Source organism: Centroberyx gerrardi, chromosome 9 (genome assembly GCF_048128805.1).
Source record: "Centroberyx gerrardi isolate f3 chromosome 9, fCenGer3.hap1.cur.20231027, whole genome shotgun sequence".
Lineage (NCBI taxonomy): Eukaryota > Metazoa > Chordata > Actinopteri > Beryciformes > Berycidae > Centroberyx > Centroberyx gerrardi.
This window is the reverse complement of record NC_136005.1, coordinates 32,295,512-32,321,531: the sequence shown is the minus strand read 5'-3', so window position 1 is coordinate 32,321,531 and position 26,020 is coordinate 32,295,512. Positions and strand designations below refer to the sequence as shown.

Here is a 26,020-nt window from a genome sequence, read left to right as displayed (position 1 = left end):
TACAGGCAATAGAGGGCGGTAATACAACTTTACATGGCTTAACAGCCGCAAAAATACAAGAAGAAGCTGCTTCGCTGCTGTGGTTTGAGAGTCGAGCTAGTAGAGTACGTCCGGTCTGGTTTCGTTAGCAGGAAGTCCCACAGAGTGGAACATCTTGTTGTGTAATGATCTCATATTCTTATTCCGTTTCCACAACGATTAGATTGGCGGTTGTAAAGCGCCAAAAATAAAACCAGAGGGTTGTGTGTGAGGATAAACCCTGTTAGCCGCTTTCCTTTAGACTTGCAGCTACCAGTAGTTGGCTAACGTGTCAGTTCGCTACCGAGACACCCAACCAAATTGTTATTTAGTTTGTAAAATAACCATGGAAGAACTTTTCAACAAACTATTGCAAGTTGCCGTGAGGTGCAAGGATTGTGAGGAAAGGTAAGACTGCTAGCGTTAGTTAACGTAAACTAGTTGACTGGCCTTAGCATTTTTGCGGCAGTGTATACGAGCACTTTAGGCAACAACAGTTTTTATACTGTAATTTGTAATTGGCCACTGTCATAGGCTACACTTACACTTATCCTCGATACGCCCTGCTCTATCTTGCATGGAGAGATTTCAAGCCAAATCCCATTCAAATATCTGGCAGTTGAAGTCTTATTGGCATACACACTTGGCCGAACATGACTTGAGAACTCTTCTGATTTTTTTAGGAATCATTCTTCAGTTCGGCATACATCCAATATACCAAGCAGCACTTAATTTAAATAAAATGTTAACTTTTAGAATTGGTTCGCCAGTTACTCCCAGTTTTTGTCCACCAAAACACACCACAGAAGGCGATAACAAAGAAAGTGAAAATTTGAGATTTTAGTGAAATAAATGCGGCTTGGTGAAAAAAATATATGCCGAATTTACCAGAACGCCCTACCATTTCGTAAAAGCTCTTACGTTATATTTTAGAAGGTTTGTGTTTTTACCGATAAGCAAAACAGTAGTAAAATGACAGATTTCTGAATGGAAATTGGCCTGACTTTCTCTCGAGGCGTTTCCCATCATTGCTGCTGACGGCCATTACCTGAGTCTTTAATTATGTGTCATTGCCATAACGTTACTTTTCTAAACCTAAGGAATTGGCAATTAAAGTGTGGCAAGAACAGATGCCCTGTGAAAATACAGTTACACTGAAATTTTAGTAGCCTAATAGGTCTAATACAACACACCAGTACAGGCTACTAGCTTGATTGAGACGTATAACCTATCATCCTATTGAACTTGATGTTCATAATCAGTTGTTACAGGTGAAGCCAAACTCAGCCTTAATTAGATCTGTCATTGTCATCAACATACAAATGCATAGGCTATAAGTAAAAATGTGTGAATTCTACATTGTAAGAATGGCTGACACACATTCACAAAGAGTGTGTTGATAGTAGACCACAAGTGTCACGCTATGTATTATTGGACTTTTATCTTGTGGTGTTGTATAGGCATATTAGATACTTACCTGAAGGGTGAATTGTAGAACTGCCAGAATTATTCTTATAGGGTAATGGAACCATAATATATTTAGATATGATCCTTGACTGTTTACTGGAGAAATCGTAAGAGCACATTCCTAATGTGAGAATTGGTGAAAGTTGTACTGTTGACTACTTGGGTGCATTACCCCTCTTACTACATGCTTTGTGTATGTGTGTGTGTGTGTGTGTGTGTATATATATATTTATATATATATATGTATATATAAAGTATATTTTTATATATACTTTATACTATAAAGTATATTTTTAGGCCTAATTATGACTGAATGATGATGAATGATGAATTACAGCATCTTCAGTCTTAATATGATTTACACTATCAACAGTGGAAAATGTGTGTGTATACAGGGGGTGGACAAAATAACGGACACACTACATGAACGAGGACTTTAACTGTTTAGTATCTAAATCACAATAAAAAGCAGCTACACAGGCTAGTCATTAAGTTACATGCCATTTAGCACTATGTGTCAGCTTTAAAAAATGTTTGACAATCACCACGTGTGCACTGGTGCATGTGACAATCACCTTTTATATGCGAGTTACACAAAGGACAACTAGAGAAATGGCCATAACAGTTGTAACAGGTGTAACAGTTCAGAAAAAGGGGTCACTGTTTCAATTCAGTATATATCTGGTGCACTGGGGGGGGGGTACAATTGCAAATTCCAATATACTCAATGTATTTATTAAAAAAACAGTCTTAAGTTTGCCTTAATGACAACTTTTTTCACTGAAAATTAAAGTCCAGTGTAATTAAATCAACAGACTTTCTTTCAAAAGTAAATATGCCACTTTTCATAAAATATAGGGATGCACCGATCCGATACTGATATCGGATATCGGTCCGATACTGACTCAAATAGCTGGATCGGGTATCGGTGACAATGGGGCCGATCTATTCAATTCAATTCTATGTTTATGTCTACGTGCGCATACTACGTCATGCGTCAGCAGCGCGCCGGTAGGCCGGTAGACCCGGCCATTTGCCTTCGGTCCGTCCGGTGGCTCCTCCGGTCCAGCAGCTCCGGAGGATCCCGCCTGCCGCGCGCAGCTAGCATCCAGGCTAACAAGCTCATCTGGAGCCCAACCCTCATAACAGAGCCAGGGTCGGGGTGAGCTGACTGGGGGTCGGGGTGAGCTGACTGGGGGTCGGGGTGAGCTGACCGGGGGTCGGGGTGAGCTGACCGGGGGTCGGGGTGAGCTGACCGGGGGTTGGTGCTGATGCTCGGTAGTTAAAAACACACCTGCATGAATACTTTGTCTCGGTTATATGTTTAAACTCTGCCGGGTCACCGCGCGGCCGAGCAGGCTGCCATTTAACCAGCGAGGTAAAGTAGTTTTCCACCAATTATACAATCGGCGCGTCCAGCCAGACTCCATTCATAAATCCAAGGTTTACGGGGACTCGGCTGTAGGTCAACGTTGTTTCCTGCCACAACACGATTTCAAGTGTTTTCCGTGTTCGTCAGGTACTGCTGCTCCATTCGGCCGACACATAGTCAGACTAACATACCTTGATTTTTTTCTGAGGGCTGTTTCATAAAGCAAGATTACCAGTTAAGCCAGAGTTATTTCAGTAATTTAGGCTTATTCTGCATATTTTGAATGTTTTGTTTTTACCAAGTTACTTGTTTATACTACTTGTGTGAATTGTGATTTAATTTATCAAGTTTGTTTGCACTAGTTTGTGACTTAATTGTGATTTAATGTTTACATTTCGTTCTCATTTGATGCAGTTGTATTGTTTTATACTGGGATTTTAATTCCTGACTAATTTGTTGCTGCATTTAAAAGGTTTACACTTGAATTGTAATTCCTGTTAATTTTGAAGATGTTTTACCAAGTTGCTGGAGCACGATTATTTATTATTTTAATAATAAATAACACTTGAGTACATTTATATCTATGTATTTATTTGTTACATTTTGTTTTACAAAGTTAGGAAAGCAATGTTAAAGTCAAGCCTGATGTTGCTTTACACATAAAAGAATGATCCCAGTCTCTTCCACACAGTGAGGCATAGCCTACAGTTTATTAATTAAACACTGGTATCGGATCGGTACTCGGTATCGGCCGATACCCAAAGCCCAGTTATCGGTATCGGTATCTGGACTGAAAAAGTCGGATCGGTGCATCCCTAATAAAATATCCCTTTATTGTAGGCCAACCTCAACATAAAGTGCAACTTTAAACTCAAACCTTAAGTGGCTTTAGGCTACTCCAGGGCATTCCCTTAAAATGCAACTGAAACTCAGTCTTCAGTGGCTTTACTCCAGGGCATCATCATAAAATACAACTTAAACTCAACCATCAGTTGGTGAGATCAGCTCAGTTCAGCCTAATGGAATGAATAGGTATAGGGCTGAAACGATTCAATGCAATGTTAATGTGTTGAATCCCAAAGCATTTGGCAATAAATTGGTTCAGCTGATGCCGGTTTTCTCTACTTGCTTGTCTAATCCAGAAAGGTCTGATGATCGCAGCACTTCCCACACACAGCGTAGCCCCCTCCCTCCGCTGAGAGCAGGGACTGTAGGATAGGGTCCACTTGTAATTGCTACCGGCGTACGCCGAAACTGGCCCGGGTGGGCGGAGTCAGCACTTAATATTAAAACGGGATGAGATGAAGGCTAGTAAAGAATGTACGTTATGGCTATATGTAATGGCTAGTTAAGAACGTAAATCAATATGATGGCTAGTTATGATGTCCCTAAGTTAGCTAAGTTTTGCTCAAGAAAATAACCACAGAAAATGAAATGCTGCAGTCAATTTGTGAAAGCCTGAGCTTCATTCATGTTATTATTATGATAGTCACACACACACACACACACACACACACACACACACACACACACACACACCTACTCCCCACACAGTGATGCATAAAATACCCCAGAAAGCAAAATATCAGGTGGTGTAAGTAGCAATTGGAGCCTAAAATGCACCAATCCAATACAGCAGGTATATTCAGTTTAGTTTGATTGCAGTGAGTAGGGTCAGCAGGTGTAGGGCAACCCTTCAACATAGTAAATAAATGTACATTAGCCAGTCTTATGAACTTGTATGATATTTAGGCCTAGTAATAAATATCAATAATAATTATTATTTCACCTCTTTCAGTAAATCACAGCGTCATGTGGACAGCTTTTCTCTTTTGTATATTTACTATTGCTCTTTAATAAAGCAAAAGCATTTCTTATCCGATTACTCGATTAATCGATGGAATACTCGGTAGAATACTCGATTACTAAAATAATCGATAGCTGCAGCCCTAAATAGGTACGTGAATAAGCGGCCAATATCTGCAAATCACTTTGGCTCCCCTGTGCACAGGAACAAATTTCTCTGGAGAAGCGAAGTTTGCTCAGAAGTTAAGGTGATCTCAGTTTACGGCTCAGCGCGACTGTTTCACGAAATCGAGCTCCGCCTAGACAAAGCCGGCGAAATTCCGCCCTCCTCTCATTGAAAATGAATGGCACACTTGCGAAGTCGCGTACCGCGTATTTGTCCCATAACTCAGTTCACTCTATTTTCATATTCTTCTGCAAGAAGATAAGTTTGTCAACATTTTCTGGTGTAATGTGAGATCTGCTTGCAGAGATCTCCACTGATCCCCTGCAGTGGAGAAGACTCTCACTTGGCACTGAAGTTCCAGGGACACGGAGGTATTGTTTTGCAAGTTTGGCAACATGAGGATACTTGCACTCATTGCTCTTCCACCATGTAAGTGGATCTGCATCCATGTGAATGCAATCTGCTGCCTTGTATGAGTTGACCTCCTCCTCCATGATCTTGGAAAATGGCTTGGTCTAATCCTCTGTTGTAAAAAGCTCCCCAAATAGCTCTGCTATTGACTTCTTTGAGGGAGGTGATGATCTTGATGCCTGTTCTCGTGCTGTGGATGGCCTGACTTCCTCTGCTTCAGTGGGTTGACCCTGCAAGAATAAATGGCATATGTCATATTATCATATTTTGATCAACAGCCATGAAAACATTCTAACAATAATAATGATAATAATAAATCATCATTATTATTTATTGCTGTTATTATTATTATTGTTATTATTAGAGTTAAAAAGTCATGTTTATTGTAGTCATTTGGCTCATCTGATTTTGCAGTCAATGGGAGTTTCATTCCAACCGCTAGGTGGCATTTCTAGGCAGCCAATGTCCATAGTGGCTGCAGTGCACATAATACATGTTCCAATATTTGCCTCTGTTTTTTCCAGCATTTCAGGTGAACCAATCATTATATAATAATAATAATAATCATGATAATAATCATGATAATAGGCAAAGCAACAGTCACGATAAAATAATACTTGCTATTTGTGCTCCATAATTTCTCCAGTGAGATCAATGTAGATTTTCCGATGTAAGGCTTCGTCCTGGTAGGGCAGGGACTTGGATCAAGGCCTGTGGCTCTGTGGAGAAAGTCCTGAAGATCAGGGTCTGCGTATCTGTTGTGTAGGTCCTGAGTGATGGCTGCCTTGGAATATTTGATGGCTGTGATGTCCTCATCTCTTGGTGCCATGGATTTGAGAATCCTTGTCTTCAGAGGGAGGATCATTGACAGAGGGGGTTGTGCTCATGAGAGCTCATGTGGGTTTGCACTGTCTTAAGGGGTTTGAGCAGCTGAATTAGTTCCTCTGCCAATTTCAGCTTACTGTCAGACAGTATGGCAATGTCCTTGACATTGTTCTTCATGGTCTTGTCCATCAGGGCAGAGTAAATGGCAGGCTGCTGCTCCAGATAACGTTCCAGCATATCATAGATGGCGTTCCAGCGAGTTGTGACATCATGGATTAGCTTGTGAACTGGTACATCTAGCATCTCCTGCTTCCTTGATAGCATTCACAATGTTTGGTGCATTGTCTGTGGTGACTGGAATTGTGGAGTGCGTGCTTGTGTGGCTCTCAAGGGGGCGTGTTTGTAACACTATGTTTTTCATCTCCCACTCCAGCATGTAGTGGGCAGTTACTGTCAGTTTAACTTTCAGTTGCTCTTGACGTCCAACCATCTGTAGTGAGAAGAAGTGCGGGAAGTGCAAGTTGTTTTGGCCTGATCGGCTCTCCTCCTCCTCTCCTTGTGCTGACCAGTGTGATGCCAGGGTGATGTCGGCGTAAATGACTTAACATGTTTGACGTGTTGCCGCTCGCATACACAGTGTCGAGCACTACAAATAGTCGCTGTTTTGTCGACCACCTTTTTCCCGTCACTTCCCGTGTAGTTAACGGCGAATCCATAATGGTCCCAGACAGTGGACTTATGTGACACTGGCACACCTTCTAAAGCCGGCTTGTCCCCTCCAGTCGCCATTTCCAACCGCTTCACAAGTTTCCAATTGTGATGTTATCGGTAGATTGACATGTAATTCTGACAACTGATTGGACAGATACTCTCCAGGGAGATCGGACCCACGTGGGGGTCACAGAAGCGAATGACCTGCGGTACGCATGCACGTCCTGAACCGTGGGTGGCGAACTGTACGGCTTGTTTGTTTTTTTGGGAACCGCGTTACCCCTATGTAAAATGAAGGGGGCAGGAGAAAAGACTGAAAATTTGTATTCTGAAAGACAAACTGTGGACAAACTAATATTAGACTAATAATAAGAGGAGGAAAAAGAATTGGTGGAATAGCACAAGTGTACTAGCTTTCATCAAGCCCTTTGTTTAATGCAAGATAGACACCATATCCAGAAAGACACAGATGTCTTAGCAGTATCGTTATAGAGAAATGTTTTTCCTCTAAAGATCACCTACCCACTTTCAGTTTGAGGCCAAATTTTGCTCATGTAACCTGCTTGAACTCTAATTTTACAGGAAAGCAAATATCCGAGTCACCATTGAGCTTCAGTTGACAACAAGCCCAGTACATAAAAGGGTGAGTATGAGTTTGGCTGAAATGGTTTACTGGTCCCATATCGTGTAAAACAGGATTTCCCTTGCCTCTTTGATTATAAAGGAGTTGGATGTGCTATCTAAACATTGTTAAAGTATCAAAACGCACTGTAGCCAACTAAATCCACACAATCCATATTAGAAAACGGAGCCTCTAAACGAGCCGTTTGGACTTCCGTAACTTTGTGGTGTCACAAAGGTTCGCTCATTATCATTTTTGTAAGAAATAATAGTTTAGTGTTTTTTAGTGGGTTTTTTTTCAAATCGGTTGAGCGGTTGTCATTGTTTATTACGAGAGAGTTTTCCCTGCCTCTCGCTGTCTGCTGTACTCAGAATGGAAGACTAGGCTTTTTAAGAAGACACTGAACAAGGATATGTTTGAAGTATGCTTGACCAGATCTAGTAGCCAATGAGCTGTTAATTAGAGAAAGAATATTAAAGTAAATAGCAACTGTTTTTCAGCTGATTTTTCAGGCCTTCTTAAATGAAAGACAACAATGTGTTTAAAATTCAGACATTGATGTGCATATATGACTAATATTGTATATTATATTTGTAGACTCACAGACATCTCATGTCTCATGATGTCTCATGACATCATAGTGAAACTAGGTATTACATGATGACCATTTCATGAGATACAGTCTCCGAAAGTGTTTCTGCTGAAATATGCTTAAAAAAAATCTTTAGAAGTGCTCAATTGGTAAATAACATTAAAATCATGACCTGCTGATGTACTCTGAAGATGAAGATCTCAATTTTCTTTGTAAAGAAAATAAAACAAGCACAGATCCTGTACAGGCCCACAGCGCATTCAGTGTAATGCTTTTTTTTTTTTAAATGTATTCTCGCGCGGACCATACAAGTTCTTAAGTAACTGCTATTAAGTATAGAGATAGATGTGACATTATATGCCACTGCAGTTGCAGTGTAAGGTACAAGCTTATGTATTTTTTTCTACATAAGTTGACAAAAAAGACAGGGGACAGGAAGCAATGGGATTTATGGGAAATGTCTTAATTCTCTTCTAAGTCTTAATTAAATGAGATAGAGGCTATCAGTCCTCTACACCATGATGTCATTTGTTTTACAGTAATTATACCAAGGTATCACAGTTAATTTGACAATTATGTAAAATTTGATAACTTCTGGGAAACATAGGGTTTCTTCCTACAGGCTAACATTTTTTGTTTGTTTATATTAGGACCTCCTAGTCAGACTAACGGATGACGTAGATTCATATTTTCTGTTCAACGTCTCCATATCAGAAGAGGATTTCCAAAGGTAAGTACTTGAATGATATACAAATTACGCAATACTTCTGACAATTTTCAATATAGTTTACAGTGATGTAAATAGATTTTCAATGTAGTGAGTCCCCGGGACCCACAGGTGGTAATATGAGAGAGAGAGAGAGAGAGAGAGAGAGAGAAATAAATATCAAAGTCCTATGTTGCAAACAGAATGGGCATTTTTATCTTGTGGCCATCCACAATGATATGAATCGATTTGAAGAAACATAGTGGCTGACGCACAGACATGTCAATCATGGCTTTTTTTCACCGAATAATAACCAGCAACTTCGGGTAGAAGAAATATCTGTTTCCATCGCATTAGCCTATCTGTGCTTTCCCGAATAACGGATTGGGATTCTGGTACATCCCTACCGGTGGATTTTTTTTTTTTCAACACGGCGCGTCCCCTGGATGGTAAAGCATCATCGGGTCATCATCGACATGAGTGAATACAGCATCCACGTGAGTTTATTTACCAATTATCAAGTTTGTAGCCTTGTTGAAATGAAATCTGTGCGGCGAAAGTAGCATTGGATGCAGGCCCAGCAAGGGCATTAAGTCTCTCCCGCGATGATTGAGACTATTTTCTAGGAAAAAATAGGGTGCGTCCCCTGGACGCGTCGATAGTGAGTTTACTGCGTCCTTTCGGATTTTAACGCGTCAGAGACGCAGGACGCGCACCTATTTACATCACTGAGTTTATCATTAGCAAGCCTTTTTTGCCACTTTGCTCACTGATGTGTCATTTTTTTGTCATAAGTTTGAAAGTTCAACAGGGCCTGCTGATAGACTTCGCATCATTTCCTCAGAAGTTTATTGACCTGCTTAATCTCTGCATATCGGAGCAAGAGTCGGACAATCCAAGGTACAAAGAAATTAAATTATTTTCTAATTTGTTCAACTAATCAGAATTCAGCCTATTATTTTCATATAGTGAGTTACATGCACATAGCTTCTTTTATCAACTACAATTTTTTTGTACTTATATTTGTATTGCTGTTGCCCACTGTTGGGGGTAGTTATGAATGTTGTCTTTGCTGTCTGAGCATGCATCACTGACATGTTATATGTATGTATATCTTGGGGGTTTCTTGACATTTGTTGTGTTTGGTACTGCACAATAATTGTTTTTCTCTCTCTACTGCAGTGGTCATCCACCTTGTTAGAAAATATTTTCTATTGTCATCTTGAGCATTAGTTATTTAACATTATTACCAGTGTATGTTCAGCAATGATGACAATATTTTTTTATGTTTACATAACAGTGATGTAAAGGCAACTGAAATTTAAATTAAAAAACAAAACATAATAGAAAAACTCTATGTAGACCAAAAACAGGATGATACCAGATGTTACAGAATGACGTTACAGGATGGTTTGTACTAAAAAGAAAATGAATACAAACTGAGCAATATCAATGTAATTCAAACTGGAGGATAAAGAGTCTACCAAATCAAATGCAACAAACTAAACACTGGAAAATGAATAAACGTGCATTCAGTTACGCATCCAGTTAGGTATGCACATTTTCAAAAAAAATCGATTTGGAGTCAAGTTAACGATCAAATATCGATGTTGTTAAAAGCCCCCCAGCAATCTTAACACTTTTTTAAAGTAAATGGATCAACATTGACTTGATAATTGTCTAAATGTTTATTTCTGAGTGTGGAATATGGAATTCTGGTGGTAATGATAATTTAGGTTAGAGTGTGCTGAAAAAATAGAGGTGCAACACATCATACCTATCTGGTTTCACTATGAGGTAAAATTTAAAGGTAGTGACCAATTTACTTCTACTCAAAGATTTATTGGGTCCAGTTGAAGGGGAATACGATGTAAAAATAATTCTTAGGTTATTACCGTTGTCTAGGACAGTGAATATTGAATATTGTGAATAGTGAATATTTGTGAATTTGAGAAATTTCTCACTCTGTGTGCTAATGCTGTTGCTATAATACTGAAAACCTGCTAAAAAATCAGCCAGCAACATGTTGCTTATTTACTATACTATCATACAATATGATCGGGCTCAGATATTGACCCCTGGGCATGCCTTTAAGACTGACTGATCAGTTACAATTGACAGGTTTGCAACCACTACTCTATCAACGTTGAAGTAAATCAAGCAAAATTGTCATGTCTTTCATATTTTTTCTACAGATTTCTTCTGCATTTGTCATGTCAGTCTCCATTGCTTGAGGGCTCTGCTAACTTCAGTGTTGTGGAGACAAATGCATTCAAACACCTCAATCACTTGTCTTTACGGCTTCTTCAAGGCACTGACAAAGACATTAAAGATTATCTAGCAGTGTGTCTCTCCTCTTTGAAGGTTGGTCAATTCAGCAAAATGCATAATTGTGTAATGACATATTAGAAGTCATTGAATTTGAATTTTGTATTTTGTAAAGGCCATACAGATGTTTAATTGTAAGTTATTGAATTATAAAGTTTTAAATTATTGTGGGGGAAAACGTTCACTCTGTATGAAATATTTTTGATACTCTGCTTCTGCCATTCATTAAATTGCCAAAACTATCAGTGAGGCCAACATCTTTTGAAAGCTCTGTTGAGTAGCAGACTAGGATTGACTGCTCAAATCAGTTCTGTTCCTGAGATATTCATCTTTTATTAGCAAAAAGTTAACACCCTGCATCAGTTTACACAGAACCACTGAGTTTACACTTACCAGCAAGCATGAGAGAATTAAACCAGTTAAAAATATATAGCCACAATCTGCCATTAGCAGGATTCAAGCCCATAGGACAGATGATTTGACATTGAGAATAAAAGTTTGATTCATCAATTTGGATAAATTCTCAATCTCAAAGAGAACATTTTGGGTAAATTTCTGCAACTGCAGTGCCTGACATATTGCCAATTGAAAAATTGCTAATTTGGGCCTAATGGTTAAGTTATAGAGCACGACCAAATGTGGTTTGACGATGGGGTTTGACACACTTTTAAGCCATTTGCAAACACTTATATATGAAGTTTGGTTACAGTTAGACAAATTATGCATCCTTTCCTGTTTGCGTGAGTTTGCTGTCAGCTTCTTTTGTGAGTCATGACCAAACGGTTACAAATATCAAAATTGTGTGATACAAAGATGATATTGGCAGTTGAAACATGCTCCGTGTAAAATTTGCTAGAGATTGAGATAGCTTTGTAGGAGCAGCTTTGCATGCCTTTGCCATCAAATTTGTTTGTGTTTTACAGCCAAATGATTAGGAGTATCAAAATTCTGTGTATTAGCCATAAGATAGGACATCCACATATGCTTAATGCAAAATTTGATGGAGATTGGATCAACTTTGCGAGAGAAATGGTAGAAAGAAGGTTTTGCATAATATTGAAAATGACAGAAAAATATCATGGCAAAAATGAAAAGCAGTATGTGCAATGGATTTGTCTTGAGCCAAGGAATTGGGGAAACAAATTGTTTGATTCTAGCCTTATGGTCCAGGAGTTACTGGCCAAAACATAAAGTATTTTCATGGTTAGCAGGCTAAGTATTCCAAGTAGGGTCAGTGTAGGGTGTTAACCATTTGCCAAAAAAACTCCTTAATGCATATCTCACAAACAGCCCTGGTTTTGGTGTTCTAGTGTGTACAAGTTGTCTTATTAGTATAGCTTTCAAAAGTAGGGATCATTTGAATACTAGCTCACAGCAGAAAAAAAAAATACTAGCTCACAGCAGAAAAAAGATTATCAGGTTAAACTGAATCAACTTAGTATTGTGTTCTGCAAACAGACGTTTATCTAAAATTTCCCAATATCTTTTCTGTTTTTGTGATTTGATTCAGAGTTCTCAAGATAAAGGATAATGCAATTTATTATCTGATATGGTTGAAAGACATTTTTAGGGACAGTCATTCTTCTGTACCTATCTTGAACCGTTTTTCAATTCTAGTTGCTGAATATACACGAGACCGATAGTCGACAAGTACCGTAAGGGAAAGTTGAAATTACAGTTTTCTTTCAACCAAATCAGGTAGAGCAATTCAGTGGTGCCATAAAATTGCAATGTCTTTGATCTTACGAGCTCATAGCTCAAAACAAATAAATGCAATGGAGGACAAAATAAATCAAATTTGGAAAAAACAACAGCAACACAAATGCATCCAGGGATATTTTAGGAAAATGTCTGCTTCTGCCGAATAACACCCTAAAAGCAAGTTTCAGTGGAATTCTCCTTTTAAAGGCATTCATTATGTTGTAATTATCATATCTAGTATCCGTCTTTTTCAAAGTCACATGTATAAAGACCATTCCTTTGAATCTTTCAGGGGGAGAAGCAGTCATTAGAGATGAAGCTTAAGAAGACTGAAGATGATCTCTCCAGGCAGCTGAACTATGCTCAGCAGGTATATTATGTCATTGTACTCTGTGTTTCACTATGGATTTCACAAGTCTTCCAAGGGTCTAAAATAAAAGCAGATCCAGGTGATACCCAAGGCCATTATTTTTGAGGGGACCTATCTGCCCCATAGCTGGCATTTTACTGAGAGGATGACCCCAAGTTTACCTGGGGTCTATTGCATTTACATTTTTTTGGCATAGACAGTGTAAATATTGTCAATTGTATCAGGTTTTGTTGTCTTTCTATTTGTATACCAGTTATTTCAATAATTTTTTCAGATAAATTAGTTAAAATTCCCAGTTCTAGTTGCCACTGTCATTAAGCTGTTAATTGTTTAATTGTATTTAAGAGGTGCAGGAGCTGGATGCAGCAGGGTACAAGTTGCACATCATGTTTTAGGACTTCAGTAGGACTATGATTGATCATATTGTGGTTTATACTACATTTTATGCAAAGCTGAGAGCTTTTCCACTAAAATGACCTTATTTTCTCAACAGTGAAATGGCTGTCATAGGACAGCTGAAACAAAGATCTTTGGACTAACCCTTTAAAGGGGTTGTTCGGTTTTGGGGGCATTTAGCTATTTTTCCTACTTAACACAGACAAACTCAAGGATGCCTTTTTTATGTCTGCCTGCAGTTTGAACATATGGGAATGGTTAGCTTAGCTCAATAGCAAGTAGCAGCTCCTCTCAGAAGTAGGGAAATAGACCTGCTAAATTGGTGGGAACCCGAACTCAGAAGAGTCCCAAGTTTACAGGAATTACGAGTTGGAGGGCCGTTCAAATTGATTTTTCCCATTTGGAAGTAGGAAGTTTCCCATTTTCAAGTTGTCTTGAACATATCATAGAAGTCTGGCTGGGAATGAGAAGGTTGATAGGAAGTTGATATAATAGAATTTCTTTATTATTAGTCAAATTAATTACTTAATAAATACTACAATATATATCTTTTGTTAGAGCAGCGATCAATCTTTGGAGAAGTTATCAGGCCCATTTCCCAACTTTTGAGAGGAGATGCTACTTGATCCCATAGACTTCCAGCAATTGAAATAAACTAACTGTTCCCATACCTTCAAACTGCATGCAGAGAAATAAAAATGGAATCTACGAGTTTGTCTGACTCTGGTTAAGTTGGGGGAAAAAAGCCAAATTTCCCAAAAACTGAACTATCCCTTAACATGTGTATGTATATCTTCCAGACCCTGTCAGAGAAGACAAGAGAGTTGGACAAATTGCGATCGGAATGGACAAGTCAGACCAACTCGCTGTCCAGCCGCCACTCTCAAGACTTGATGTCAGAGAGAGAGAAGGCTCTAGAGGTGAGCTTCCTTATCTGCCCTGGCCAATATTACTGATGGAGTTCAGTGTTTCCTCTAGGATTTTTTTTAGCAGCGGGGGGGAAAGGGTTTTGTTGTACCTGGGTGGTGCGCGCGTGTAGTACGCCGGCGGTCGGAGTGCATATCAATAGGTAATTAAAAAATATGAAATAAAGTGACACTTGACTGCAAAACAAACTTTAGAACATACTCCACTCTCCTCACTTTCTGCCCTCTCTCCTGCTTCACTCTGCTCTCCTGCTCCACTCGCCTCCACTACTCCTGCCTGTCTACTTGTCTAATAAGGTTACATTTGAGAATGAGTAACGTTAGATAATTCTCTCACATCACAAATATTTGATCACGCAACCAGTAAGAACATTAAAATATTGTAGTAGCCACCACTAACGTTACATATTTTAGAACCAGAAGGCATTTCTTTCCCTTCAAAACTTCGGGGCATAGCTAAGAACCATGAGCCCCTCCCTAGCTAAAGTAACGTTACCTGACTATCTTCCTCATCGATATCAGGCATCTTTCTCTTCTTGGAGAAATAGTTTAACAAACTCATCTGAAAATGCAATCAGGAATATTTTAATACATAGCTTATATAAAGATCGTTGGCAATTATTTTACCGACGTTTATTGAAGTAACGTTAACGGTAGGGCTGAACAATTAATCAAAATTTTATCGAAATCGCAATATGGCCTACTGCAATTTTCAAATCGCAGGAGGCGCAATATTTGTTAAAGGCGAAATGTGTGTCAAAATACCATTTTAAATTAAATATTGTCGTGCTGCAGAGATATCCTGGCCTACACATATTCTACAGACTTAAGAAAACATCTTTGTTTGGTACAGATCCCCGCAAAAATCACACCATAATGATTTTAATACGTTTTTCAATGAAAACGAGAATAATGATGTAAAAATTATCATTCCCTCTAATATCGCAAATCATATCACAATTGCAATATCAGTCAAAATAATCGCAATTAGATATTTTTTCAAAGATCGTTGAGAAATGTTCAACTTTTCAGAAAAGCGCTGGGTGACGTGAACCGCTTTTTCCCAGCCGACCAATCGCGATGACAGAGACGCTGGCCGTTTCCCATAGCAACAACAAATATTGAAAAAGTGAAAGTGCCGGTGGAGAAATTGGACGTTTCAATAAGTGAATTTACGTTACCGCAACAGCGATCTTAAAGGCAGTATGGATTATACTGGACATGTATTGGAAAAATCTGGTAAGCCTTTGCTTGTTGCACAACACTGTTTTGTCTGCTAGAAGAGCTAACCAGCTGGTTAGTGAGCTAGCAGCTGCTCAGCTAACGTCAGATGACGTTGCCGTGATCCGCTTCTTATTTCTCCTCACAAAAAGCGTTCCAGGCAGCGCTTTTTCCACATCAAAAAATGAATCTGAATAGCTGAATCGCCTTACCCATTTTGGTGTCAGTCGGACTTAGGTCACATGAGATATGGGCTTTTACATTTTGAAATGTCACTACAGCGCTAAATACCAGTTTTCAACTCCATTGAACCACTGAACACTACAGCATTGACTCTTGCAGATACAAACCAGGCTTCAACATCAGAATGAACAGCTCCGCCAAGAGCTGGAGAGCACTCATAAGAAGAGCACCCAGCAGCTTCAGAGCAAACTGACTGAGCTGGAAGCCTCCAACAGAGAATTGACAGAGAGGAAATACAAGAATGAATCTACCATCAGGGACCTGAAAATTAAACTAGTGGGTGCAGAAGAGGTGAGTTTCAGGCAATGGATAAGTGGACATTAGGTGTAGGAGGGTCTCATTGCAGTATGAGTGTTGTGTTGAAAGGACGTGTTTTAATTGCTTTTTGGTTTCAACTGTTGGAGATTACTGCTTGGGCCCTGTGTGTGTGTGTATGTAATGGACAGCAGCACTCCCAACCTGGAGTTATGTAAAGGTCTACAGTGAAGTAAGTGATGGGGATGCCCTGGTGACTTGGTGGTCTAGGGCGTGTACCATGTGGGTGTGACATCCTGGGTTCAAGTCCGTCCCAGGACCTTTGTCACATGTCATCCATCTCTCTCTCTCTCCTGGTCTTTCCTATCTCGCTCTAGCCAATAAAGGCAAAAATTCCCCCAAAAATATCTTTAAAAAAAAAAAAAATCATGACGGCAAAAACTAGGAAAATAAGACACAGGTTGAAATTAACCAGAACTGTCCTAAAGTGTGGAAAAAGTGAAGGGGTCTGAATACTTTCCAAAGCCACTATATATGCTTCTGTAGTGATATGACACAAATATGACATCAACTGTGTATTTCCACAGTTTCCCATGAAATCTGTGTACCAGGTGCAGAAAATGGACATGATGTAAAACTATTGCTACACCTCCACAAGCTGCGGCTGATCTGTTCACTTCAATTCATTAACATTGACACTGAAAGGAAGCAGACACTGTTCCACATCTGGTCTGTCTGGGAAATTCTAGGAAGCTAGAATTTCTCTGAATATCGCGTGCTGAAGTTTGCACCCTCTTTGATTCATTTGGATGAATACGCTACACTTGCTCAACATGTGCTTCATGGATAAAAATTATGAATTAAATTCAGTGTTCTGGGACTTGTTTCCTGCGGTTATGTCTGTTTGTGAGTAGGAGTTTCAGCGATCGAAGCAGCAGGTCCTGTCTCTGAGGAGAGAGAATGGTACACTGGACACTGAGTGCCATGAGAAAGAGCGCTTGGTCAGCCAGCTACAGATGAGAATAGCTGTTCTGGAACAGGAGATTAAAGACAAGGACCAACTAATGTGTCGCACAAAAGAGGTGCTGGAAGCTACTCAGCAGCAGAAGGTGAGAACTGTAACTGCTTGTGTACACTATGAGCAACTTGATTGATGATTCGCCCTAGTCTGACCGATTGAGTGCAGTGCCAGAGGCTCCGATTGCATGGATGTTGTGGTCTCATGCAGCCACAAGATTTGGAAAAGGCAAATCATTTATTTTTTGCTGTTGCATTTGTTAAAATGTGGAAATAAATCAATTGCCCATCATCAATTGTATGTATCATATACATACATTATTATATACCATACTACATCATATATACATGCTACATCACATCACATATCATACTACACAAAAACACACTCATGCCTATGGGCAATTTAGAGCCTTCAGTTTACCTGAAGGTGAAGGCTGAAGGCTCTAACACATTTCATGGCAAAAAATTACCATGAAATGACTCCAAGCAGCTTGTGCAGCATAATCCAAGTGTTCTGAATCCAAATGATTGCACTGTGAGTCCAGAAGACCTGTAATTGCACCAGTAATAAGCGCAATAGTAATATGCCTTCCCACAAAAGGGGGCAGTGAAGGAATTATGTGCTGGCCAAGCGGTGTGGCTAAATGGGCTGAAAATTCAGCTCCATATCATTCACATTCGAGAATGTGAGTGCATGCTTGCAACACCATCTTTGACACAGTGCATGAGCATTGGGTAGGCTACATAAGCTAGAAGTTACTATTCTGTGCCTACCTTAGCCTAGGCCTACATATGCAATAGTGAATCTAATGTTGCAGCACAGGTAGGATCGGAAGCAAGTTCAGTTCCACTGTTGAATACTACCTGAGGTCCCCCACCACCCTCCTCCTCACAGTTTAGGCACGTTTACTTCCAGGCCAAAAAACGGCTCCGTGAAGCAATATGTCAGTGTCCATAAACCCTGATCTCTCGGCACTTTCTGTGCCATTTTGAGTGAAAAGTAAACGGGTGGGTCGGGCAAAATGCCTACTTGCAGATAATATAATACTTCCATGGTCCCACCATTCATCTCATCCCATTATGCTTTTGCTTATATAGGCATTGAGAAGGTCTCTCTTGGCCCAAGAGGAGGTGATTTAAAGTGACGCTGAACTTTGATAGTACCTTGGATTGTGTATCTTCCTGGCCATATAACCCCAAAATCGGCAGTGCTCTGTGAGAGGCGATTGGAGAATCCCGTTTTTTTCTCTTTCCATTCACTGTCATTGTATAGTGAAACAGGTCTCAAAATCACACTTCTAGCACATAAAAGAATGTGAAGAAGATTCTGACAATGTATATAAAAAAACTAGTCTTGCTGCTCAGTTGTGCTTTCTTTATATTTATTAAACCTTTCAGTTTGAACAACAAGTGTAATACCGAAATCCAGTCGGAGAAGAAAACAAAGAAAATAGTATGCTTACCAATAATTGTAAATAGTCAAAAGAGTGGGAGACAGGACAAAGCAGATTCTGACAATATCTAAAACATGAGTCTCTCACTTTAAAGCAAAAACAAAATAGAGTTTTAAAGGAAGGTTTAAATTTAACCCTGCTTAGTCTTAAACTCGGTTTAAAGTTTGGTGCAACAGAATTAACTACTAAACTCCTTGTTTCTGCAATCCACCCTTAGAGTGGGATTGTACGATGTTAGCATAAGGTTTTTGATGAATTGTCAATCATTTTTTCAGGGCAATTCAGATCTGGTTTCTGCAAAAACAGCCAGGACAACTTAATCCTAAAACCCTGTGTAGACACAAATAAATGGAAGGTATTACTTTGTGAGGTATTATAAAAGTTAGTCTTCAAAGAATCGTGAATTCATCTTCCCCATCTCTTTTGACTCAAAACTACTCAACCGTATCCAGACTGAGGGCTGTTTGAAGTGCTTTGTTTATGATATTGCAGTAGGTTGTACAGAAGTATGTGCTTTTTGTTTATAGTTATTTGTGATGGGTTTTTTTTGTCTAGGAATCAATGGAAGGAAATGCTGAAAGTAAAGAAGTTCAGATTAGAAAACTTGACGCAACTGTGAAATCGCTGTCTGAAGAGCTGATAAAGGTTGGTGAAGATGCATGGTCGTGAGATTGCCAACCTATCTGCTAATTTTGGTCCCAAAACCTGTAGAGAAATGACATGGTCCCCTGTTCCCCTTACTTACAAACTTACTGTATGTGTAAAATATATGCCTGGAAGCTTATTTAAAAAAATTAGATATTTAATCTGTCTTGAACAATATGTATACTAGGTAGTTGAAATGGTATGTATAAAGTTTGTATATACAAGTGTGATATTACTACAGTGCCACCCAGGTCTTGATCTCACAGCCGTTGTTGCCATTGGCAGGTTAGTTGCATCAGCTGAGATATTTGAATATTTGTCTTTGAATCGGACGTCTTGCATAATCTTACACCTACAACCTACAGTTTGTTGTCTTTGGTCCGAACCATAATGGAAAAGTTTAAGCACACAGGAACAAGTACCTGAATATGAGTATCAGGCCAGAGTGCTGTTTGCCCTTGATGGCTATTGTCTCCTTATACCCATATAACCTTGCGTTTTGGGGTAATTCACTGTAGTTGGTTCGGATTATGTTGTCACTCAAGACCCACATTTTCAGGTGTTTAAGTGCTTTCAATTATTTGGTGCCACCTGAGTGTCAATGACATTGTTCTCACCTGCCCAAACAAACCAAACTGAGTTCAACAGAGTTCAAATATACCACTCTAAACATGCTTGGTGTAACCGCACCCTTAGTTTGGATGTCCACATGATGACCCATCACAGCCTCTTACCCTCTATCCTTTACCCAGGCCAATGGAATCATCAAGAACCTGCAAGGGGAGCTTCGAGGCCTGGTTGGAAAAATCAAAGTAAAAAACACTGTGACTGTGTCACAGGAGAAAGTGCTCCAGGAAACATCAGAAAAACTGCAAAATGTTTCAAAGGACCTGCAGGACACTCAACAACAGCTCATGACCAAGGATGAACTGGTATGACATAATATTTTCCAAATGTAGTTTTCTTGCCAAATCACAGTTGTTGAGGAAGCTACATTGAAATTGTTGATTAATAAAAGATGGTTGTAGTTACAGCAAACAAAGCTGATTTGCAACAAATGGCTATAGCTCAACTGGTCTGAAAATTTGGGCTCCTTGTTATAGTACCTTTATACTGAAATTACAGAACCTAGTCTAAAAAAATTACATACAATGATACAATAACTGATACAATAACTATGGCAATACAGTTAATGAAAACAGGAATTATTTAATTTATCATTCAAATATTCCTTAACTCTATTTGAAGATGCCTGTCTGCAATTATTGTGTTTGTAGTCCTCAAGCCTTATGCGTAATGTTACAGCTAGCAGGTAAATGTTTTTTGCCGCCTCTCTGAAGCTCTCCCTCTGAATTTTGGATTGAAGTGATATACTTCATCAATCATATTGGATTCTCACCAAACAAATTATAAATACTACCACAGCTTAATTGAAGCAAATAAAAGTCTGCAAGTTAAAAATGAGTTTTCATTAAAAAAGAAAAAAAAAAAGAAACTGAGTTTGGCAATCTGTTGTTTAAACATAACAATTTCAATCAATCAGTAAAACACAATCAATACAATTTCAGACAGAAAAAAGTTTTGCAAGATGATCAAAACTTGCACACAAAAATCTCATCGCTCATAATATCCTCTTCACTCACTCTTGACAAGCTTTTTAGATATAGCACATCTAAGCACACACATGGATCACCTCCCAACATATCTGGGGTCATATCTGAGAATACTCTCATAGACCTCCTAGCTTAGCCTAAAAATTCCTAGCAAGGAGTCCCAGTTTAGGGGTGATTAAGGAGAGTTCTTTATCTTAGTGAGGGTGTGATTGACCCGGTTGCTAGGTATGACGTCCTCTTTTAGACAAGAACAATTTCAACATGCCTCTATTATTCATACAGAATACACACACACAAATTGATCATCACACAATTTTGTCTATATTTAAAGTGTGGTTATAATGTCATATAATGTCATATATAACACTTACAATGTCAAAAATGAAAATCCCAGTTTAATAAATAGTTACAGCAACGATTTTGAAATTTTTGAACACAACCTGTCATGGTATACTTTAAAATGTGCATTTTCAGTGATGGCTGATAATGTGGATTCACTTTTGACATTTTTATGAGTAGGTCATCAACAGGGCATACAGATAATACTAAAGTCAACTCTAAAAGATTTCTATGTTAACAGGTTTCAAAACTGAAGGAGCAGTTGGAGACAACAATCCAGAAACTAAATGAAAGCAAAGAAGTGCTGAAAACAAATGAGAATGGTAAGGAAGATGTTCTTACTAATTTCAATAATGGATATACAGTGCTACAGTTAAAGGAGGGGATACAATAGAGGCAGTAGTTTATGCCATAGCATTTGTTGGCATCTCTACAACAAAAGTGCCAACGCAAAGTTTCAACTTACATATTTTCACCATCTGCCAAAGTTTCCAAAAGTCAAGCAGAAAACAGGGCCCATGGATTTTCTAAGAGGAGAGGCATCATCTTTTGCTTTAGAATAACTAAATGTTGATACAATGCTAGGAGGGTACAACACTGGAGTGAGGGCCTTCAAACAACAACAAAAACAGAGTCTTGGCCTGCTCCTGTGCTTTTGAGAGCAGAAATCTCTGCAGCACATGCGCCATGAGCTGTTCACTTTGTTTCTTTCACTACCTTTTAGCAACCCCTGCTGATATTTATCAGTCATATTATGCTTCAGGAAATATTACACATTGATCCTTTAACATTGTGATTACTTTCATTTCATTAAAGTCAGCCTAGTCAGGTCATGTTTATTTATATATTTATTATATACATATTTATTTTCTCACATGTCTCAAAGAGCTTAACATACCATCTTTTACATGTCATATACATACTACATCACATATACATGCTACATCATATATCATGCTACACATAAACACACTCACGCCTATGGGCAATCTTCACTTAACCTGACCTGCATGTGTTTGGACTGTGGACAGGTTTTGGTGTCGGCCTTTCAGAATCATAGAGCAAGGCTTCTGTCTAGACTCACCATTTTGCACCAATGTTCAACAATCCTATAGTGAGAAATCTATCATAGAAGAGGCAGAGACACCAATTTCTCGATGACAGTAGCCTCAATAGTCCATAATGCAGTGCAACAAGACATGTTGTGTTTTGAGTAAGAGGCCCTGCAGCGATCATAGACATCAGTGTTCATGAACTAGGTGGCTGGCTATTTGTATTTAGGCTATATGCCCATACGCCCACCTTTGATAGAATACAAGTTCACCTCCCTTCTCTGGAGGTTGCTGAAAGTTATTCTGGGAAATGTAGGAAATCACTAACTTCAGTAGAAGATGCGAGATGAGGGGAAGTGGATACACCAAAAAAGTTAATTACATTCCAACACAAAATAAACCCTGGAATTCAGTGAACATTACAATTTTGGGATTTTTTTCCTTAAGTGATAAATGTATCAATGTATGTTGTCTGTCAACTTTTTAACATGACTGTCATCCTTTAAAGAATAACTCTACACAAACCTCTGAGTTGTATATTTGTATTTAGTACTATTTAGTTATGAAATACACCAATGCTGGTCATATTGTCAATATTTGAGCACGGTTGTGCCTGTGTTGTATTTATCTCACTAAACGTGGCTCATTCGCCCTCCAGTGGTTAAAATGAGCAGCTGGTGTTCAGTTGGAGATGCAGCTGTGTACAAGGACAATTGTCCAAAGATGCGTCATTTGGTAAACAAAAAAATGTTGCCACCCCCAGTGTAAAGCTAGATTTGAGACACTGCACCCTGTTCCTCTTCTTACCAGCCAGGCCTAACCCCAAACCCTCCTCCTCTGCCCCGTTCTTCACACCCACTTTCTTGCAATTTTCAAAATCACAGCAAAGCTCAAACTGGGTGCAAAATTACTCTTTAATGTCATATTTTTTCTTTTACCACAGTTATAAGTTGGCTGAACAAGCAGCTAAATGAAAAACAGCTGTCCAGAAAGCCACAGTCTGCTGAATCATTTGAGACTCCAGTTTTGCCTACGACAGCAGGATTGAGGGTAGGAAATATCACAGTGTATCACAAAGCTTTGTTTACACCCACACTCAGTCAAACTTAGAACCAATTGCTTGTGTGTGTCACAGTTACGTTTTTTTCTGCCCACTCTTAGTCACCAAAGATAATTATGCACTGCTGGAGAAAGTCTGCATGAAACACAAGAATATTAGTGCTATGAAGCAATATTTGATACATTCAATTTTTGCCTCTTGTCTGTAATGATTATGATTGTGTGTCAGCATTCACACTAACATCATTAACCATATCAGTGCATTCATACTGTAGATCTATATTCATAAGAATATGCTAACGGTTTGCCACAACTCCCAATTTTGCAATGATGGTTTTGACATTAAACATCAATATTGCAGTGATCAAAGTCAAAAAATCATCAATGATGCTGTGATGAAAGTGAGATGGAACATAAATAGTGCAGTGATGGAAGTGACATAGAACATTTGTAATCACTGGTTAATTGCACAACTTTTAGAACTGTCCTACAGTGCCGCCCACCCCTAACTGTCACAGCTTAGCCTTTACAGTGGGTTTACCATTTAGCTTATTAAAGATATTAAAATGTTTTTACAGGCCCAGTTTTATCCCATGGTTGGCAAGCCTGGTGTGTCTCCTATGGAGGCTGTTGATGTCACCCCTATTGAACAGTGTCCAATGCAGCCATCCAACATAAAGAGGTGAGCATATGTGCTGGTTTCTTTCCTCCAAATTTAATTGGTATGTATAGCAACAGTTTATAACCCATGCAGTGTGTGGAATACCATCACCCAAAGACTTTTGCACACTGTTGTGCTAAAAATACTTTAAGAATGAACATCTACACAAATACTCTATTATAGAACAAGGACACACAGTGTCATAGATGTGAATGTGAAGATACAATCCAAATTATGGAAAATTTAGTTTGTAAAAAAAAGTCTCCATTAAGCTGTAATGAGAGGTTTAAATAATATTTTCCCTTCAAATTTGTTCAGTTTCTGTCTTCCTTTTTAACATGTGGTATCAGATTGTGTTTCTGGTTTTGTGTTGCCTATGGGGGAATCCTGTTTAAGTACAATACTGGAAGGTATTGTAAAAAATGACCAAAAAAACATGACAAACATTTCCTTTTCACTGTATGTTCCACAATGTTAAAACAAGTCAAGCTTATTTTTTCTGTCTGTTTATTGTCCTTAGTGGAGAACCTGCTGGTTTGGAATCCAAGTACTTTGAGAGGAGAGATGATAGCATCCCACTCCACGGTCTGTTATCTAATCTGCATCATAGAGGTAAACCCCCGTTACAGTACAACATGGACATTGAATAATAATATATACTCTAAGGGTGGATTGCATCAAGAAGGATTAACTTTTAAACTTTTAAATCTCAGTTTGGTTTTTGCTTTAAACCTAGATTCCTAGAATTCAATCCTGTTGCTCCAAAACTTTAAACTTTAATTTAAACTTTGATCAGGGATTAACTTTAAAGCCCCTATGTGTAGGATTTGAAAATTGTTGATTTTGGTGACTCCCAGTGGTAGTGCCAAAAAAAGACACTGTCGCAAACATCTTTGCGATGTCTTACCGGTGTTTGCGACACCCCTCTCCATACAACTGGAATATGTAAAAAAGTACTGCTGCAGATAACTGTAGCTCAAGCATTAGTTTCTATATTATTCCTAATGACAGCATTGTACTAAGAAGTTTGTTATTGTGAGAATTCGGGTTAACAGATGTTTGGGGGATCGCTGTCATTGTGAACATAGCCTATCGAACATTTTACTATTCTGAGGCTACGAGCTGCAACTAATGGAAAATGCTACTACTAACGAACTAGACTAAACACAAATCAGGTAACATAATGGGAGTATGGAGTTACCCTTAAAACCATATAATACGATCCATTGAATCATCATAGGACCATAATGACTTGATTATTAAATACTTACATGTATTTGAGTAAGGACAGTTTGTGAATGCATTATAAGGATGTAATGGAAAGGAATGAATATAAGTGTTTTTTGTTTTTTCCAGAATTCCCTCAGGGACCAACAAAGCACTCAGTACCTTCTGCTTATTTCTCTGCGTAAAGTAGCATGAGCTAGAGAAAATGACTGCTACAGAGAATGACCTTATGTTCAGCTCCAGTTGTGGAAGTGAAACCATCCGCTTAATGTCAGCTTTTGTACAGAACTGTTTTTAACCACTACTGTGTTCAATAAAATTACTTTGAAGTAGCTTTTACAAAATGATTTTGGATCTTCACTCTTTCTATGTTGGATCTTGTCTAATTGTCAAATTATTTCTGACAAAGTTTATCTGCTAATCATCTCTGAGTTTGTCGTCCAATTTGTGGTTGGACTAAATGCAGGGCTTAAAGACCTCGGCCAGGTGCCGGATTTCCGGCATATGGACGTTTTAGATTCACAAACTATTTTCAACAACAACAAAAAAAAAAACTCACTCCACGTGGGTTTTTGTTTTTGATGCGTTTTATCCAATCATATTCAGCGAAGCAAAGCAATATTTTACATTTACCAATGGAATGCGAGCAAGTTTTTTTTATTTTTTTTATCCAATGAACAGCAAGCTACTTTCTATCACAATGTAGCACCGATTCCGTGGTGTAGCACAGCTGAAATATGGAAACGAAGTTTATGAAAGCTGGTGAAGATACACGCGTCACTGAGACAGGAGTAAAAAACAAACGGCGATAGGC

General features: G+C 38.8%; 1 protein-coding gene across 1 annotated transcript; it reads left to right on the top strand.

The window, feature by feature from the left end:
• Positions 1-254: 254 nt before the first annotated feature.
• sass6 (SAS-6 centriolar assembly protein) lies at positions 255-25,652 on the top strand. Its single transcript, XM_078285445.1, has 16 exons — positions 255-426; positions 7,359-7,419; positions 8,641-8,720; positions 9,492-9,596; positions 10,892-11,060; positions 13,018-13,095; positions 14,292-14,411; positions 15,981-16,172; positions 17,051-17,245; positions 19,166-19,255; positions 20,008-20,187; positions 21,449-21,530; positions 23,203-23,309; positions 23,897-24,000; positions 24,500-24,591; positions 25,336-25,652. Exons 1-16 carry the CDS (start codon positions 365-367, stop codon positions 25,389-25,391), a joined length of 1,773 nt encoding a protein of 590 aa, XP_078141571.1. The 5' UTR covers positions 255-364; the 3' UTR covers positions 25,392-25,652.
• Positions 25,653-26,020: the final 368 nt, after the last annotated feature.